Source organism: Hemitrygon akajei, chromosome 18, assembly GCF_048418815.1.
Source record: "Hemitrygon akajei chromosome 18, sHemAka1.3, whole genome shotgun sequence".
NCBI classification, from domain to species: domain Eukaryota; kingdom Metazoa; phylum Chordata; class Chondrichthyes; order Myliobatiformes; family Dasyatidae; genus Hemitrygon; species Hemitrygon akajei.
In genome coordinates this window covers 25,172,020-25,190,679 of record NC_133141.1, presented here as the reverse complement: position 1 = coordinate 25,190,679, position 18,660 = coordinate 25,172,020, and the positions used below count along the sequence as shown (strand labels likewise).

General features: G+C 40.3%; 1 protein-coding gene across 2 annotated transcripts in view; it reads left to right on the top strand.

Moving 5' to 3' along the window:
- The window catches only part of tfcp2 (transcription factor CP2), a 119,503-nt gene that overhangs the window by 87,949 nt on the left and 12,894 nt on the right, over positions 1–18,660 (top strand). For both annotated transcript variants that reach the window (XM_073071125.1, XM_073071124.1), the window contains 2 exons: positions 3,880–3,989; positions 15,108–15,250. In XM_073071125.1, the coding sequence (XP_072927226.1) occupies positions 3,880–3,989; positions 15,108–15,250 (253 nt within the window). The remainder of the gene's footprint in view (positions 1–3,879; positions 3,990–15,107; positions 15,251–18,660) is intronic.

Here is an 18,660-nt window from a genome sequence, read left to right as displayed (position 1 = left end):
TTAAATCTGTACAAGGATTTGCATTGGGTTCTATTTTAGGGACTTCTCTTCCCCTTGCTCTTTCTAAGTTGCCAAAACAAATTGACAACCTGATAGTTAAACATACTTTATGTATATGGTTTCAATTTCGGAAATTTTTTGGGTTGACTCAGTTTGTTTTAAATATTCCTATTGTATCCAATTGCTTTTTTTATCCTTCTATTATCGACCAAGCTTATTCAGCTTGGAAGACTAAAGGATTATTACGATTTTCCGATTTATTTTTGGATAATTGTTTTATGTCTTTTGAGCAATTATCTAATAAATATAATTTGCCTAGATTTCATTTTTTTAGATATTTACAGATTAGGAATTTCTTAAATACTGTACTTCCTACTTTTCCAAATTTTGAGTCTTCAGGTATTTTGGAGAATTTGTTTGAACTAAATCCTTTTCAGAAAGGGCTAATATCAAAACTTTACAATATAATTATGAAGATACGTTCAGAGCCCTTTTATAAGACTAAAAATTATTGGGAAAGAGAACTTAACCTTATTATCCCTATTGAGAATTGGGATAAAATTCTTCAATTAGTTAATACATCATCTATATGTGCTAAACATTCATTAATACAGTTTAAAGTTGTGCACAGGGCTCATATGTCCAAGGATAAATTGGCTCGTTTTTATTCCTATATAAATCCTATTTGTGACAGATGTCATTCTGAGATAGCGTCTTTAACTCATATGTTTTGGTCGAGTCCGCTTTTGAAAAAATATTGGAAAGATATTTTTGATATTATTTCTGCGGTATTGAACATTGATTTACAACCTCATCCTATTACTGCAATTTTTGGTTTACCAATGATGGACTCACTCCATTTATCCTCTTCCGCTTGTCGAATGATTGCATTTCTTACATTAATGGCTAGAAGATCTATTTTGTTGAATTAGAAAGAAATTAATCCTCCTACCATATTTCATTGGTTTTCTCAAACTATGTTATGTTTAAATTTAGAAAAAATTAGAAGTGTTGTATTTGATACTTCTATTAAATTTGAAAAGATACGGAGACCATTTATTCAATATTTTCATATGATGTAATACGACCCTGTTCCAAGCCTATTTGTTTTTCCAGTTTTGATTGTATAGATGTTGAGAGGATCGGAGTTGATGACACTGATGATTTTCTGTTGTTGCGAGATATTATAAACAGCCCTTTTTTTCCTATTTTTTCTTTTTCTCTTTTTTCTTTTTTTGTTTTTTTTTCTCTATTAGTTATTAGATTATTAAATTAGTTTTTCTTTTGCATAATTTTTTTTTCTTTTTTCTGTTTTTTTAAAATAGATATTAAGATATACCTAGGTTTGACTTGTTTATTTGTATATTGTATTGTTCACGATTTGGGAATACTCATTTATACTGTAATCATTGCTTATGTATTCTCTCATGTTTAGTTAGAAAGTGTATGTTTGTAATCCCATTATCTATGTATCATTTTATTCTGTTGATATTAATAACAATAATAAAAAGATTGGAAAAAAAAACATTGTACCTTGATGTTTAGTTGAGGCCTTTCAAAGCAGGAAATAGTCTCCAAATTTAGTTAGTAAAAGTATACTTTGTGCATAAAACAGACTTTGTCATTGGAATGATTGATCCCTTTTGTACCTTCTGAGACAATTGGCTAATACCAGATCACTCTCATGTTTCTTTATATATTGGAAATAAAATTGCAGTTGATTTGATAGGTGTTAATGCTTCAGTTGCTCTAGTATTATTGAACTCTTAGGGTTGTAAATTTTCTTACTGCTCCCAAGTAGACTCTGAATTATGAAGTGTGTTCATTCCAGAGCTCCCTTGATTGCAATTGTGGTTTACCACTTTGATGCTATACCCAAATTACTTTATGGCAATGATTTATTTTTAAAGAATAATGAAGCATTGTTTAGAAATAACACAATGTACTGGAGCCATCTCTTGTTTGTTTTATAGAGAAAGGAATCCAAGTTGTAAATAAACCAGTACGAATGCTGGTTTGCATTATAAAGGACAAATTTGAAAAGAGAACGAGAACTCAGGTTTCTATAACGTATATGCTGTATAATTCTAAGTGTTTTGAATCTTTGTATTCATTGAACTACATCTACTATTCTGTGTACTAATGCAATAGTCAATTGGTCTGCAGCAAGAAGCCACAATATCTTTTGGATAGTGACTGGTAATGTGTTTTGTGGTGATGATTAAGGAAAAATTATAGCAGGAACACAGTCCATTTCATTTGACTGATGTGGCTTCTTTTGAATGGCTCGTAATCACAAAAGGATTGAGGTATGAGTAAAGGTCAGAGGAATTGAGACTGTTAAGCCTTAAAATGAGGGGTCTTACTTCAGATTCAGATTCAGTTTATTGTCATTTAGAAACCACAAATGCAATGCAGTTAAAAAATGAGACAACGTTCCTCCAGAATGATATCACAAAAACACATGATGAAACAGACTACACCAGAAAATCCACATAACGTTTGGCAATCCCCAGTCCAGAGTCCGGAGAGGCTGCTGCGTATAAAACCCTGAGATTCATTTTCCTGTGGGCATAATCAGCAAATCTATAGAATAGTAACTATAACTGGATCAATGAAAGATTAACTAGAGTGCAGAAGACAGCAAACTGCAAATACAAATATAAATAAATAGCAATAAATAATGAGGACATGAGGTCATTGGTTGTGGGATCATCTCAATGGATGGGCAAGTGAGTGTAGTTATCCCCTTTTGTTCAAGAGCCTGATGGCTATGGGGTAGTAATTGATTTTGAACCTGGTGGTGCGAGTCCTGAGGCTCTTGTACCTTCTACCTGATGGTAGCAGTGAGAAAAGAACATTGGCCTGGCTGGGGAAGATCTCTGATGATAGATGCTGCTTTCCTCCGACAGCGTTTCATGTAAGTGTGTTCAATGTTGAGCTAGATCCACTTCCTTTTGTAGGATTTTCCATTCAAAAGCATTGGTGTTTCCATACCAGGCTGTGACACAGCCAGTCAATACACTCTCCACTACATATCTGTAGAAGTTTGTGATGTCATGCCGAATCTCCACAGACTCCTAAAGAAGTAGAGTCACTGTTGTGCTTTCTTCGCCATTGTATTTATGTGCTGGGTTCAGGACTAAGTGGAGCAGAGGTGATCGATGACCTTCCCTCTCCATCATCCTCAGAAGTCGATGGTATGATCAGAGTTCATCAACACTTCTGCAGTTCATTGTATCCACTGTACGGGGGATTGGCCTATACAGCTTCACCAGAGCCCTGTGGGCTGGCCTTTCCTGTTTTCACCTCTCACAATGGGGACGTAGTGTTGAACTTTGAGGGGCAAAGTGAGGGGTCTGGGGAGACCTTTGAGAAGTGTACACATACTAAATTACCCAGCAGAGGTTAACCTGCTTCAGAATAAACTAAGGTGGCAGAGAAAAAAACTTGCAACACCTATCTCGTTGGTCATTCCCAAGGGCTTTACTTTGGAAGTGCAGCCTCTTCAACTTTGTATACCACATTGCATACATTAATTCATAAATAATTTACCTTTTTGAGCTGCTGTTTCTCCTACTTCACTATCCGCTAATCCCTCTGGAATTAATTTTAATTGTTTTTTAAGACTAGATTTTTTTGTGAGAGGCCAAGATGGAGTTAAGTTGCAGATCAGACATGAGTTCATGGGAAGGTTGAATAAGCTCAGCATGCAGAATGGCTTTCTCATTTATTTCATTTGGATTTAGATATGTTGATACATTTGAGAATCTATGTGCTCAATGAATTAGTTTCTGATTTTTTTCACTGTAAACCCTTTTTTGTTTCTGTTTAATTTGTTATACTGGAATATAATTTGTATTTCTTCCCTCCATTTAGGATGGTTAGACCAAGGCTAACCATTTACGTTTGTCAGGAATCGCATCAAGTCCAAGAGCAACAGCATCAGAAGCAGGAAAATGGTGATACTGTGAACAGTTCTTTCTATGGTAAATACCTTGAAGTTATCCTGTACACCTGAAATCAATGTCACTTGCTGCACTTAATATAAACTTATTCTGCAAGTTATCTATAAATGAGAAAATTAATCCCTCCATTCTTTCTTTCAAGCCACACTCTCCCAAACCAATCAAACATAATGGTTATTGGTACTCAAAAAGGCAGATTTAAAGAGTTGACTGTACAGCTGCCAAATGCAAGTTCTTTGATTTTTTTTAACTTAACTGCTTATCTTTGTGTAGGTGACAAATTGGAAAAGGGGGAATTCTCTGCCACTTTTTGCCTTACTCCCTCAATAGAGACTCGTTTCTGACCTCCAGAATGATCCACCACACAGCTCTTAACTCAGAATTCTGCTTTGAAGCTTTAGAACTAGAGCATGTTGTGTTTGCTACTATGGTGCTTGACTAATCTTGAATTTAGAATGTCACTAACTTGCCACATCTATTCTTACCCTGCTCCCTATTATGTGTAGGAATTATCTAACGTTTGCAAGCCGAGGTGAGTTGTTCAGACTTCCTAGTATGAGTAGAAAATGCTAATTACACAAATGCTAATTCAGCAATGGAAGGGGCTAAAGTTGGGCAGTAGAAGGAACAGCCAGCAATATAATCTGGACCGATTGCTAACAATTTCCTACCCCTGCCTTGAGATGGAGGTGATCTGTTGTTGGACAGCAAGTGTTATGGAACACCCACATGTCACAAACACAGTTGAAGTTCCGTTTTTAAAGCAAACTGCTGGAAGAACTCAGTGGATCAGGTCACATCTGTAAAAGGAAATAGATAATCACCTGGAACTTCACCTATGCCTAAGGAAGATGTAAAAATATTTGTCAGGGCCCCCAGAAATCTCCTTCTCTGCCTCTCAAAGCAGCATGTTAAACATTTCATGTGTCCTGTGTGGAGTCTCACAAATGAGTCATGGCAGGAATGTTGGAAAAATTGACCATTGGAGAATCTGAAGATTTGAAAGGAGTTTGGGCAACTGGGAGTTGTGTTCTTAGAATGTTTGATAGGTGACTGAGTTTGTTGTTTTGAAGTTGCTGAGACCAGAGTAATGGAGACTGGATGACTGTTGCACAATTTTGAATCATCAGTCCTTTCTTTTACACAAGTGGTTCCCAAACTTTTTTGGGTTTGAGCCCCCTTGGCTTCCAAACCAGATCCCCAGCATCCCCTCTCCCTTTACCACCATTACATAAAATCTATAAAGAACTTTCATTTACGATGAACAGTGAAAGAAAATGGGAGCTGTAAATTCAAAGCAGTGACAAATAATTGTAAAAATTATTCAAATCTATTTAACGCTACAAATAAAATTACTTCTTTATTTAATTACAGTTAAAAACAATTTTCAGCAACAATTTTAGAGCATACATTAGTAGTCCAACTATTCATTACTTTATTGTTTGTTCACGTTTCAATGAGATGGATGGGCTTGGTGCGGTGATATCAACTTCTCAACATCAGGCTGAATGTCACTCAGAAGAGTCCTAGATCTCCATGTTTAATAATCTACAGTGTCTTGGTTGCTTTGAAAGAAGTTGGGCAACTGCACTGAAACTGTGGTCCACTAAATACTGTATGATGTTGCAAAGGCAATAAAGAAAATCTTGATCATTTTCCACAATGCAGGTTGTGTTCAGAAATGTTTTTCTGCAATCAAAAGTCTTGATATAATTTTTTTTAACCTTGGCTTCAGCTCAAAGCGTTTTGTAGCAAGATCAGTTCTTCCTCCATCCTTCCTGTTAATTCCTCATTACAAGTGCTCAGGAATAGATCGATTATCCAATCTGGAATTGAAATCAAGAGAAAATCCTAAAGTCTCTCTGGCAAGTTTTTATGCTGCTCACCCAGGTGGGTACAGTTTACTTGATGATCATCATCTGGTAGTCTTTCTAACTCTTCCAACTCAGAGAGAATCGGAAATTATAAAAGGTCACGACGGCCAATGTTGCACTTAAATAGGGTTAACTTGGACAGGAACGTGGAGACGACTGATTTGACCTTGATAAGATTCACATCATTTCCTTGCAATTGACTATTTCATTAAACTTTTTAAATAATTGTGACAAATAAGCAATATCATGTCTAATATTATTGAGTTGATTGCTGAATGAAGCAATTGAATCCTCAAAGAATTTTATCACAGTTTCAAAAAGCGCATAAAATCATCTTAGGCAGTTTCCTTTTGAGAGCTATCTGTCTTCTGAGTGTAACAGCAAGCATTCAAACTGTTCATCATTCTCAACACAAAGCTCCCAAAATAGTCACAAAATCAGAGCATGGGACTTGATCTTACTTATTGCTGTGATAACAGTATTTAATGATTGGTACAGCTGATTACTTGGATATTTTGAAGCAAGATGTTGTCTGTGAATTCCACGGAGGTAAATATATTAGGCTCAATTTTTTTCAAGAAAGTAATAACCCCACAGTGGCTTCCTGTCATTTATGGCGCCCTGTTTGTTACATAAGCAAGAATGTTGGTGAGTGAAATTTCCTTCTCTTTGAAAGATTGCTCAACGGCCCAAAATATTGACACCACCTTTGTGTCTGTTTCTAGTCCCCTTGCAAATGACAACACTTGAACCATACTTTCGACTTTTATGAAGCAAACATAACCAAGAAGCAAAGATTCGTTCCCAGGCAAAGTTAACTCATTCAACTACAGAGCAAATTCTGTTGTCCTAAGTATGTAGCACAATGTGTCTTCCGCATTCTCTGACATTTTATCTATTCATTTTTGAACAGAGTTGACGCTGAGCGGAATCACTTTAATTATTTGGTCTGATGATTTATGCAAAACTGTACTCAAAACCTCCCTTACTGCTGCCAGAATCAGTTATTCTCCAATTGTAAGGGATTTCCCAGATATAGCAATGAGTAATGAAATGTTGTATGAAGCATGCAAAGTCACTGGAGAGACATTGAAGCTGGTGATATAGAAGTCTTTATTCATCACAGCAAGTGGACATTCTCATGGAGACTCTCTCAACTGAGTCTCACAAACTCAAAAGTACATCACATATTTACACCCTTTTGATCAATAGGTGATTCAATACAGTTTCAAAAGTTACAATGACATCATTTACATCAGTACTTTTATTTGACAGTGATTCTTTTGAACTGCATATCGACAGTGGGAAATAGCTCTGAATGTTCAAATACATCTGCAAATTGCAACTTTTCCTGAACTTATTTACAATGGTATAAATTACTTAAATCATTGTTGCCTGGATTGCTGCAGGGCAATTAACACAACTCCATTGGCTTAATGTTTGGTTGATGCATATGCTGATATCTCATGGTCATCATTTTGCAAATGATATCTCTTTGTCTTTGGGCCAATTTAACTTCAATTTACTGCTTGCAATTTACAATAAGAACTGAAGATTAATTCTTGCTTGAATTAGTATCTGCTACATTCACATAATTCTAGAATACTCCCTAACAGTGAAGTGCTGGCGAATATGTTTTCCATTTCTAAAAGAGATGATTATGTGATCATTGTAATCAATTATAAGGCACTGCAGATCAACTGCTTATAACTGCTTATAATTCATTTCTTAAATTAAGCCTGTAATCTTTCTGCTACCCTTCTTGCTACCAAACACCCCCCACCACTCCCTTTATCTTCATCACCCCCCCTTAGAAACTCCCATCACCCCCAACGAAGCCATATTGCCCACTTTGGGAACTACTGCCTTACACCAGCAAATTAATATCTAAACAAATGGCATGCTCATTGCATCATCATAGCAATTTACCTTCATTGACAATATTACCCTGACCACAACAGCAAAATCCTTCCAGTTTGTTAAAGCCACACCAACCTCTGATGTGTTAATGTCATCAGACTCCTTTCACAAGTGGTGGCAATCAAACCCAATCAAATTTACTGTCTCTGCTCTCCATCTTCACAATCACAAGACACGTATCTTTCCCAGTATCACTTTCTGTGGAGAACAGGTACATTATCCCCTGACTGCCTGCTTATCTTGGAGTGACTTTTGATTACTCCCCTAACCAAGTCATCAACTCCTTCAGTTTTCCTCAAAAACAAAGGCTCCAGTGATTGTTGTCCATAGTTTCACCAGTATAACCTAACTGGCTAGAGTTCCATAATTCTTCTCAAGGATTGAATATTATAGCCTTGTCTGGATCCCTCAAACCTTGTTGATAAACAACTACCGTCCGTCTTAAGGCTAATCTCTGGAATTTTAAACTCAACCATTTCAGTGGTACCAGTCCTTTCAAATGTCACACCTCCTTCCATTGGAAGTTTAGAGCAATGTAAAGAACAAGCCACCTCATGATCTCCATGATCTCTCTTTTTAGATACAAAGCCAGCACTTGCAACTCCATAAATGTGAGGAATATTGGAGGATAGCTTGGGCAAAAAATGCAAACACCTTGTATCAGAAGAGTAATATTTTAAGTAAATAGGAGCCAAAATTAATAAGTGATGCTGTTAAGATGTCAGTTGCGGAGAATAAACAAGGGGTCAATGATTCAAAATGTAAGTCGCTTGTTCAAAAAAGGTAGTAGGGATAGTCCAGGTAATTATAGACCAGTGAGCCTTACGTCTGGTGGGAAAGCTGTTGGAAAAGATTCTTAGAGATAGAATCAATGGGTATTTAGAAAATCATGGTCTGATCAGGGACAGTCAGCATGGCTTTGTGAAGGGTAGATCATGTCTAACAAGCCTGATAGAGCTCTTTGAGGAGGTGACCAGATGAGGGTAGTGCAGTGGATGTGATCTATATGGATTTTAGTAAGGCATTTGACAAGGTACCACACGATAGGCTTATTCAGAAAGTCAGAAGGCATGGGATCCAGGGAAGTTTGGCCAGGTGGAATTGGCTTGCCTGCAGAAAGCAGAGGGTCATGGTGGAGGGAGTACATTCGGATTGGAGGGTTGTGACTAGTGGTGTCCCACAAGGATCAGTTCTGGGACCTCTACTTTTTGTGATTTTTATTAATGACCTGGATGTGGGGGTAGAAGGGTGGGTTGGCAAATTTGCAGACTACACAAAGGTTGGTAGTGTTGTGGATAGGGTTGAGGATTGTCGAAGATTGCAGAGAGACATTGATAGGATGCAGAAGTGGGCTGAGAAGTGGCAGATGGAGTTCAACCTGGAGAAGTGCGAGGTGGTACACTTTGGAAGGACAAACTCCAAGGCAGAGTACAAAGTAAATGGCAGGATACTTGGGAGTGTGTAGGAGCAGAGGGATCTGGGGGTACATGTCCACAGATCCCTGAAAGTTGCCTCACAGGTAGATAGGGTAGTTAAGAAAGCTTATGGAGTGTTAGCTTTCATAAGTCGAGGGATAGAGTTTAAGAGTCGCAGGGTAATGATGCAGCTTTATAAAACTCTGGTTAGGCCACACTTGGAGTACTGTGTCCAGTTCTGGTCGCCTCACTATAGGAAGGATGTGGAAGCATTGGAAAGGGTACAGAGAAGATTTACCAGGATCCTGCCTGGTTTAGAGAGTATGCATTATGATCAGAGATTAAGGGTGCTAGGGCTTTACTCTCTGGAGAGAAGGAGGATGAGAGGAGACATGATGGAGGTATATGAGATATTAAGAGGAATAGATAGAGTGGATAGCCAGCGCCTCTTCCCCAGGGTACCACTGTTCAATACAAAAGGACATGGCTTTAAGATAAGGGGAGGAAAGTTCAAGGGGGATATTAGAGGAAGGTTTTTCACTCAGAGAATGGTTGGTGCGTGGAATGCACTGCCTGAGTCACTGGTGGAGGCAGATACACTAGTGAAATTTAAGAGATTACGACAGGTATATGGAGGAATTTAAGGTGGAGGGTTATATGGGGGGCAGGGTTTAAGGGTCGGCACAACATTGTGGGCCGAATGGCCTATACTGTGCTGTATTGTTCTTTGTTCTTTGAAACTTGCTGAAATTCTTGGTTGTCTTCCACTGAGAAGTCGTCTTGACATTATTCACCAGGTGTCACTAACAAGGCCAGTGTGTATTAGTCATACCTAATTGGCCTTGAGCCACCTTGAACTGACAACAATAACCTTAATTTTGTTAAGATCATAAGACCATAAGATATAGAGCAGAAGTAGGCCATTCGGCCCATCGAGTCTGCTCCGCCATTTAATCATGAGCTGCTCCAATTCTTCAAGTCATCCCCACTCCCCTGCCTTCTCCTGACACCCTTTGATGCCCTGGCTAATCAAGAACCTATCTATCTCTGCCTTAAATGCACCCCATGACTTGGCCTCCACAGCCATTCGTGGCAACAAATTCCACAGATTTATCACACTCTGCCTAAAGTAATTTCTCCGTATCTCTGTTCTAAGTGGACGTCCTTCAATCCTGAAGTCGTGCACTCTTGTCCTAGACTCCTCTACCATGGGAAATAAGTTTGCCATATCTAATCTGTTCAGGCCTTTTAACATTTGGAATGTTTCAATGAGATCCCCCCCCCCCATTCTCCTGAACTCCAGAGAATACAGCCCAAGAGCTGCCAGATGTTCCTCATACAGTAACCCTTTCATTCCTGGAATCATTCTCGTGAATCTTCTCTGAACCCTCTCCAATGTCAGTATATCCTTTCTAAAATAAGGAGCCCAAAACTGCACACAGTACTCCAAGTGTGGTCTCGCAAGTGCCTTATCGAGCCTCAACATCACATCCCTGCTCTTATATTCTATACCCCTAGAAATGAATGCCAACATTGCATTCATCTTCTGCACCACTGACTCAACCTGGAGGTTAACCTTTAGGGTATCCTGCACAAGGACTCCCAAGTCCCTTCGCATCTCTTCATTTTGAATTCTCGCCCCTTCTAAATAATAGTCTGCCTGTTTATTTCTTCCACCAAAGTGCACGACCATACACTTTGCAACATTGCCACTTCTTTGCCCATTCCCCTAAACTATCTAAGTCTCTCTGCAGGCTCTCTGTTTCCTCAACACTACCCGCTCCTCCACCTATGTTTGTATCAAATTTAGCCACAAATCCATTAATCTCATAGTCTAAATCATTGATATACATCGTAAAAAGCAACGGTCCCAACACCGACCCCTGTGGAACTCCACTGGTAACTGGCAGCCAGCCAGAATAGGATCCCTTTATTCCCACTTTCTGTTTTCTGCCAATCAGCCAATGCTCCACCCCTGCTAGTAACTTCCCTGTAATTCCATGGGCTCTTGCTGATCAGCCTCATGTGTGGCACCTTGTCAAAGGCCTTCTGAAAATCCAAATACACATCTACTGCATCTCCTTTGTCTACCCTGCTTGTAATTACCTCAAAAAGTTGCAGTAGGTTAGTCAGGCAGGATTTTCCTTTCAGGAAACCACGCTGGCTTTGGCCGATCTTGTCATGTACCTCCAGGTACTCTGTAATTTTATCCCTAACAATCAATTCCAGCAACTTCCCAACAACTGATGACAGCTCTATAGTTTCCTTTCTCCTGCCTCCCTCCCTCCTTAAATAGTGAAGTAACATTTGCAATTTTCCAGTCATCCAGTACAATGCCAGAATCTATTAATTCTTGAAAGATCATTGTTAATGCTTCCACAATCTCTCCAGCTACTTCCTTCAGAACCCAAGGGTGCATTCCATCAGGTCCAGGAGATTTGACCGCTCTCATATCATTAAGCTTCCTGAGCATTTTCTCAGTCATAATTTTCACTGCACGTACTTCACTTCCCTGACACTCTTGAATGTTCGGTAGACTGCAGATGTCTTCCACTATGAAGATTGATGCAAAATACGCATTCAGTTCCTCTGCCATCTCAGCATCTCTCATTACAATATCTCCAGCGTCATTTTCTATTTTCCTAAATCTACCCTTTTACCCTTTATATACTTAAAAAAGCTTTTAGTATCTTCTTTGATATTAGTCGCCAGCTTTCTTTCATAATTCATCTTTTCCTTCCTAATGACCTTTTTAGTTTCCTTCTGCAAGTTTTTAAAAGCTTCCCAATCCTCTATCTTCTCACTAGCTTTGGCTTCCTTGTATGCCCTCTCTTTTGCTTTTACTTTGGCTCTGATTTCACTTGTCAGCCACAGTAGTGTCCTTCTTCCATTTGAAAATTTCTTCTTATTTGGAATATATCTGCCTTGCACTTTCCTCAATTTTCGCAAAAATTCCAGCCATTGCTGTTCTGCTGTCCTTCCTGCTAGTGTCCCTTTCCAGTCAACTTTGGCCAGTTCCCCTCTCATGCCATTGTAATTTCCTTTATTCCATTGAAATACCGACACATTGAAATTTTGTTTCTCCTTCTCAAATTTCAAAGTGAACTTGATCATATTGTGATCACTGTTCCCTAAGGGTTCCTTAACTTCAAGCTCTCTTATCGCCTCTGGTTCATTGCACAACACCCAATCCAGGACAACCAATCCCCTAGTGGGCTCAACAACCAGCCATCCCTTAGACATTTTAGAAATTCTCTCTCTTGAGGTCCAGTACTGGTCTGGTTTTCCCAATCCACTTCCATGTTAAAATCCCTAATGATTATCATGACATTGCCCTTCTGACACGCCTTTTCTATCTCCTGCTGTAATTTGTAATCCACATCCCGGCTGCTGTTTGGAGGCCTGTATACAATTGCCATTAGGGTCCTTTTACCCTTGCCATTTCTTAACTCAACCCATAGAGACTCTACACCTTCCGAACCTGTCATCCCTTTCTAATGATTTAATATTTTTTCTTATACACAGGGCCACTCCACCCCCTCTGCCTACTAACCTATCTTTCGGATACACCATATATCCTTGGATGTTCAGCTCCCAATGACAGCCATCTTTTAGCCAAGTTTCAGAGATGGCCACAATGTCATACTTGCCAATCTGTAGCTGAATTTCAAGATCGTCCATTTTATTTCTTATGCTGTGTGCGTTCAAATATAACATTTTCAGTCCAGTATTTGTTGCTTTCTGTTTTAATTGCACCACACCTCTATTGCCCTGTAAATCATCCCACCAACTGTGATTATGACTCATCTCCTGCCTGCCCTTTCTATCATCTCTGTTGCACGCTATCTTTGATTTATTTCTGTTTTCCCCCTTCCTCAGCCCTATCATTATGGTTCCCATCCCCTGCCAAATTGATTTAAACCCTCCCTAGCAGCTCTATTAAACCTGTCTGCTAGTATAATGGACCCCTTTTTGTACAGGTCATGCCTCCTCCAGAAGAGGCCCCAATGATCCAGGAACCTGAAGCACTATCCCCTACACCAGTCTCTCAGCCACGCATTAATACACCTGTTTATGCTATTCTTGTGCTCGTTATCACGTGACGCAGGCAGCAATCCTGAGATTACTACCCTGGAGGTCCTTCCTACCCAACTCCCTGAATTCTCTCTTCAGGACCTCCTCCCTTTTTCTACCTATATCAACGTGTACCAAGACTTCTGGCTGTTCACCTTCTCCCTTCGGAATACTCTGCACCCGATCGGAGGCTGACAGAACCTCCTGTCTGTTCCCCTGACTATGGAATCCCCTATGACTATCGCATTCCTCAACTTCTCTCCCATCTGCATCACGGAACCAGATTCAGTGCCAGAGCCCGTTCGCCGTGCTCATCCTCTGTCAGGTCAACCCCCTCAACAACATCCAAAACAAGATAGCGATTACTGAGGGGGATGGCCACAGGGGTGCTCTCTACTATCTGAGCTCTTCCCTTCGCTTCCCTGGTAGTCACCCACTTGTCTAATTCCTGCAGCCTCGGGATGACTAACTCCCTGTAGTTCCTGTTTATCTCCTGTACACTCTCCCTAATAAGCTGTAGGTCAGTGAGCCGCAGCTCCAGGTCCCTAACACGGTCTCTCAGGAGCTGCATCTTGGTGCACCTGGTGCAGATGTGGCCATCTGGGAGACTGGAAGAATCCCAGGATTCCCACATCTGACACCCAGAGCAAAGCACTGACCCTACAGACGTGCTCTCTATTCTTCAAAGAATGCAAGGAAAAAATGAAGTCCACTACCCACTTACCTCGCCGAAGCCCGAATGAGCCAAAGCCCTACCACTCTGACTCCAACAATCCGCTCTGATAGGCAGTGTCTTCCTTTTATGCCTGAACCTTCTGTGTTCTCCAACATAACTTCAGGTATAACTTCAATCACAGGTGTACCCTGGTTATTGAACATTAACATAACTCTTAGTTGTGGTGAAGATTTGACAGCTACGCAAAGGTTTCCTTTGCTACTGCAAAAGGCCTGGGAACATGTCTGGCAGTCAATCAGAAAAGGCTTCCTTTATTCCCACTTATAGCCTCCTGCCAACCAGCCACTGCTCTATCCATGCAGTTTCTTTCCTGTAATACCATGGGCTCTCTTCTTGCTAAGCAGCCTCATGTGCGGCACCTTGTCAAAGGCCTTCTGAAAATCTAAGTACACAACATCCAGCAATTCTTCTTTGTCAAGCCTGCTTGTTATTTCCTCAAGGAATTCCAGTCGATTTGTCAGATAATATTTTCCTTTAAGGAAACCATGCTCACTTTAGCCTCCAAATACCCCAAAACCTCAACCTTAACAATCAACTCTTTCCTTCTTATGGCTTTTTAGTTGCCTTCTGGTAGTTTTTAAAAGCTTCCCAATCCTCTATTTTTCCCACTATTTTTACTCTATTATATGCCCTTTCTTTTATTTTTATGTTGGCTTTGACCTCCCTTGTCAGCCACGATTATGTCATCCTGCCTTAAGAATACTACTACTTTTTTTGGGATTTAATATCAAATTATTTCTTTTTTAGTCTTATTCTCATCTCAGCTGCTTTTATTGTTTTCTCTAGTCTCTGTACTCAGGAATCTCGCAACTAGCAAGTATGGATTAATACCAGGGCATTTGAAACACTAAAGGATAAAATCACTGGTTCCATACTCCTTGCATTGGGGGCCCTTTGGAGTCTGGATCAAACATGCAAAACTGCACTCCTTATTTTTAGCTCTGCGTTCTAATGGTTTGTGTTGGAAATTCAGTCTCTTCCAATCACAATTTTATATTGTTCTTCCTATTTGTTGAATGTAAATGGGAAGTGATAAAAGTTAAACCTTATTTTAGGCTTACCTAATGTGGAAAAGTCTTTATAAACTGCAACATTTGATTTGTACTTTTCTATATTTCAGTGTACCATGCAATTTATTTGGAAGAATTAACAGCGGTTGAAATGACAGAGAAGATAGCTCAACTTTTCAATATTTCTCCTCGTCAAATCCACCAGATCTATAAACAGGGCCCCACGGGTATTCATGTGCTTGTGAGTGATGAGGTAAATAACTATGGAATTTTGATCAGTGTTAAGGGATTTGGAGGGGTGTTACTTGGTAACAAACCACCATGGTTTAGGTGAGTCAAATGGTCTCCTGTGCTATAATTTTGTGAAATGATAGCTACATGGTGGTTATTTTTCAAGTACCATAGAAGTACAATTTAGCTATATTTTGGTTGCAAAGTCACACACACAGAGCATAAATGTAATGTTCTAACATTGAGAAGTTGAGGAAAGCCACAGTAAGAATTGCTATATTTGAACACAATTTATGGCCATGTAATTGTTGGATACAGCTCAAGATGTGATGTGACCTGATCAGGGACTAATATTGTGCAATTTTATTAGCCTTAGTGTTCCATAACTTTCAAGGGACAAATAAACAACAAGGTATTTAAATTTTCTGGTCAACTGAGAGCAATAAAACTGCAAATGTATTACGTAAAAGTGCAAGCTTGTATGTAGTGCCATCATGGTCTCTATAAGTCATGGAAGGGCTATTCATTGAAGATACTATGTTGAGATTCCCTCGAATCTGCCAGTGCTTGAATCATAATGGTGGGCTACAATTAGTGTGAGAAGTTGTTCCTTAATGACAGAGCACAAGGCTTAAAAAGAGCTTATTTGCTTTCGGGACTTTTTGGCAGGCTGCAATCAGCACAAGAGGTCTTTTGCTAGTGAAAGACCAATGAAAGTGACCTTGAGTGCTTTTGAGGCTTCTTGGTGTGCTACAATCAGCACAACAAACCATTCAGTGGTTACACAGTGTGAGGTTTAAAAAGGCCTCGGGTGTTTTCGGAACTTTTCGGCAAATTGCAATCATAATGATCTATTAGCCACTTGGCAGGGGCTAATAAAAAGGAGCGAGGTGTAAGTGGAGCAGTCATTGTGAGAGTGGACAGAGTTAAAGTGTTGAGGATTTGGCTCAATAGGCTTAGGCAAGAACAGACAATGGTTCTAAGTAAGTAAGTTTTTAATATTTTTTTCTCTGTTAGTACGTAGCTAGTGCACTGAGAATGGGTCCAGAGTTAGTGGTATGTTCCTTGTATGAGATCTGCAGTCTACCTGATAACTATGTCTGCATGAAGTACACAGAGTTGCAACTCCTTAGAGACTGTATTAAGGAACTGGAGCTGCAGCTGGATGACTTTCGGTTCCTGTGGAGAAAATGGGAGGTAATAGATAGGAGCTACAGGGAGGTAGTCACCTCTAAGTTACAGGGAGCAGGTAACAGGGTGGCTGTCAGGAGAGGGAGAGGGAATAAGCAGCCAGTGCAGAGTAGCCCTGTGGAGGTTCTCCTCAATAATAACTATAGAGCTTTGGATATTGTTGTGGGGACGACCTACCAGAGGGAAACTGCAGTGATCTGATCTCTTGCACTGGGTCTGTCTCTGTGGCTCAGAAGGGAGCTGAGGAGAAAAGGAGTGCAGTAGTGACAAGGGATTCCATAATTAGAAGAGCAGACAGCAGATTCAGTGGATGTGTAAGAGACACCTGGTTGTCATGTTGTCTACCAGCTGCCAGGGTCAGGGACATCTCAGATCAGGTCAACAGCATACTAAAAAGAGAGGGTGAACAGCCAGAAGTTGTGGTACACATTGGGACAATGACATGGGTAGGAAAAGGGAGGCGGTTCTGAAGAGAGAATGTAGGGAGCTAGGTAGAAAGGTGAAAAGCAGGACCTCCAGGGTAGTAATCTCTGGATTGCTGCTTGTACCATGCACCAGTGAGGGTAAGAATAGGATGATTTAGCAGATGAATGTGTGGCTGAAGAATTGGTGCAGGGAGGGAGGGTTTCAGATTTCTAGATCATTGGGATCTCTTGTGGGGAAGGTTCAAAGGTCAAATTTAATGTCAGAGAAATGTATACAATATACATGCTGAAATGCTTTTTCTTTGCAAACATCCACGAAAACAGAGATGCGCCCCAAAGAATGAACAACAGATAAACGTAAGAGCCCCAAAGTCCCCCCCAGCCCCCCTCCTGTGCGAAAACGGCAACAAGCCATAATCCCCCCTCCCCCCACCGGCAAAAAAAAAGCAAGCATCGGTGCCATCAGGCGTGAGCAAAGCAATAGCAAAGACACAGACTTGCAGTTACCCCAAAGACTTCGCATTCCACCTGGTATACGACATACCACAGATTCTGTCTCTCTCTAATAAGGGAGAAAAAGGTGTCTACATTTTCCTAGCGAGCGGGGAGACGAAACAAACAACTCATTGGTTTACGATGTTAAAAAGTCCGTTTTTCGAGCTCTGTGCCTGAAGATCGCAAAGATCCCGGGTCTTCGGGCTCACAGCAGATATCTTGACTCCCCTGATGACACACGGGTCTCCTGTCGTGACACCATCAATCCGCCTGTCTCCAAAGCTCCAAGATCTTAGGCTTTCGAATTCGAGCCAGACTGTCAGGCTGAACCCTTGGCATGCCAAACAACCAGCAGTCCTGAAACCCTGAGAATGGGTCCCATTCCCACAAAGATCCAAAGTCAGCGTGTAACTACAGGTCAGGATCTTCAAAAGAACCTGTACAAAAAGGTCAGGTTACACCTGAACCAACATCTTTGCGGGCAGGTTTGTTAGAGCTGTTGGGAAAGGTTTAAACTAATTTGGCAGGGAGATGGGAATGCTGTGATGGGATTGAGGATGGGTAGATGATATACAACTAAATGCAGTGTGTAGTGAGACTAAGGAAGGATAGGCAGATGTTAGGGGAACGTTGCAGTCAGTGAGATGAGTTGAAGTGTAATGGGGGGCCAAAATCAAAAAGGGTGATGAATACAGGACTGAGGGGTGTTATATTTGAATGCACACAGTATATGAAATAAGGTGGATGATCTTGTAGCGCAGTTAGAGATTGGCAGGTATGATGTGTGGGCATCACTGAGGCGTGGCTGAAAGAGGATCAGAGTTGGGAGCTTAACATCCAAGGATACACATTGTATCGAAAGGGCAGGCAGGTAAGCAGAGGGAGTGGGGTTGCTATGTTGGTAAAAAATGAAATCAAATCCTTAGAAAGTGGTGACATAGGATCAGAAGATGTAGAGTCATTGTGGATAGAGTTAAGAACGTGCAAAGGTAAAAAGACCCTAATAGGAGTTATACAGGTCTCTGAACAGTAGCCAGGATATGGGCTACAAATTACAGCAGGAGATTGAAATGGCATGTAAAAGGCAATGTTACAATAGTCATAGGTGATTTCAATATGCAGGTAGACTGGGAAAAATCAGGTTGGTGCTGAATCCCAAGAGAAGGCATTTGTAGAATGCCTGTAAGATGACTTTGGAGCAGTTTGTGTTTGAGCCCACTAGGGTAAAGGCAATTCTGGATTGAGTGTTGTGTATTGAACCAGATTAGATTGGGAAGCTTAAGGAATTCTCAGGAGGCTTTGGTCATATGATAGAATTCAC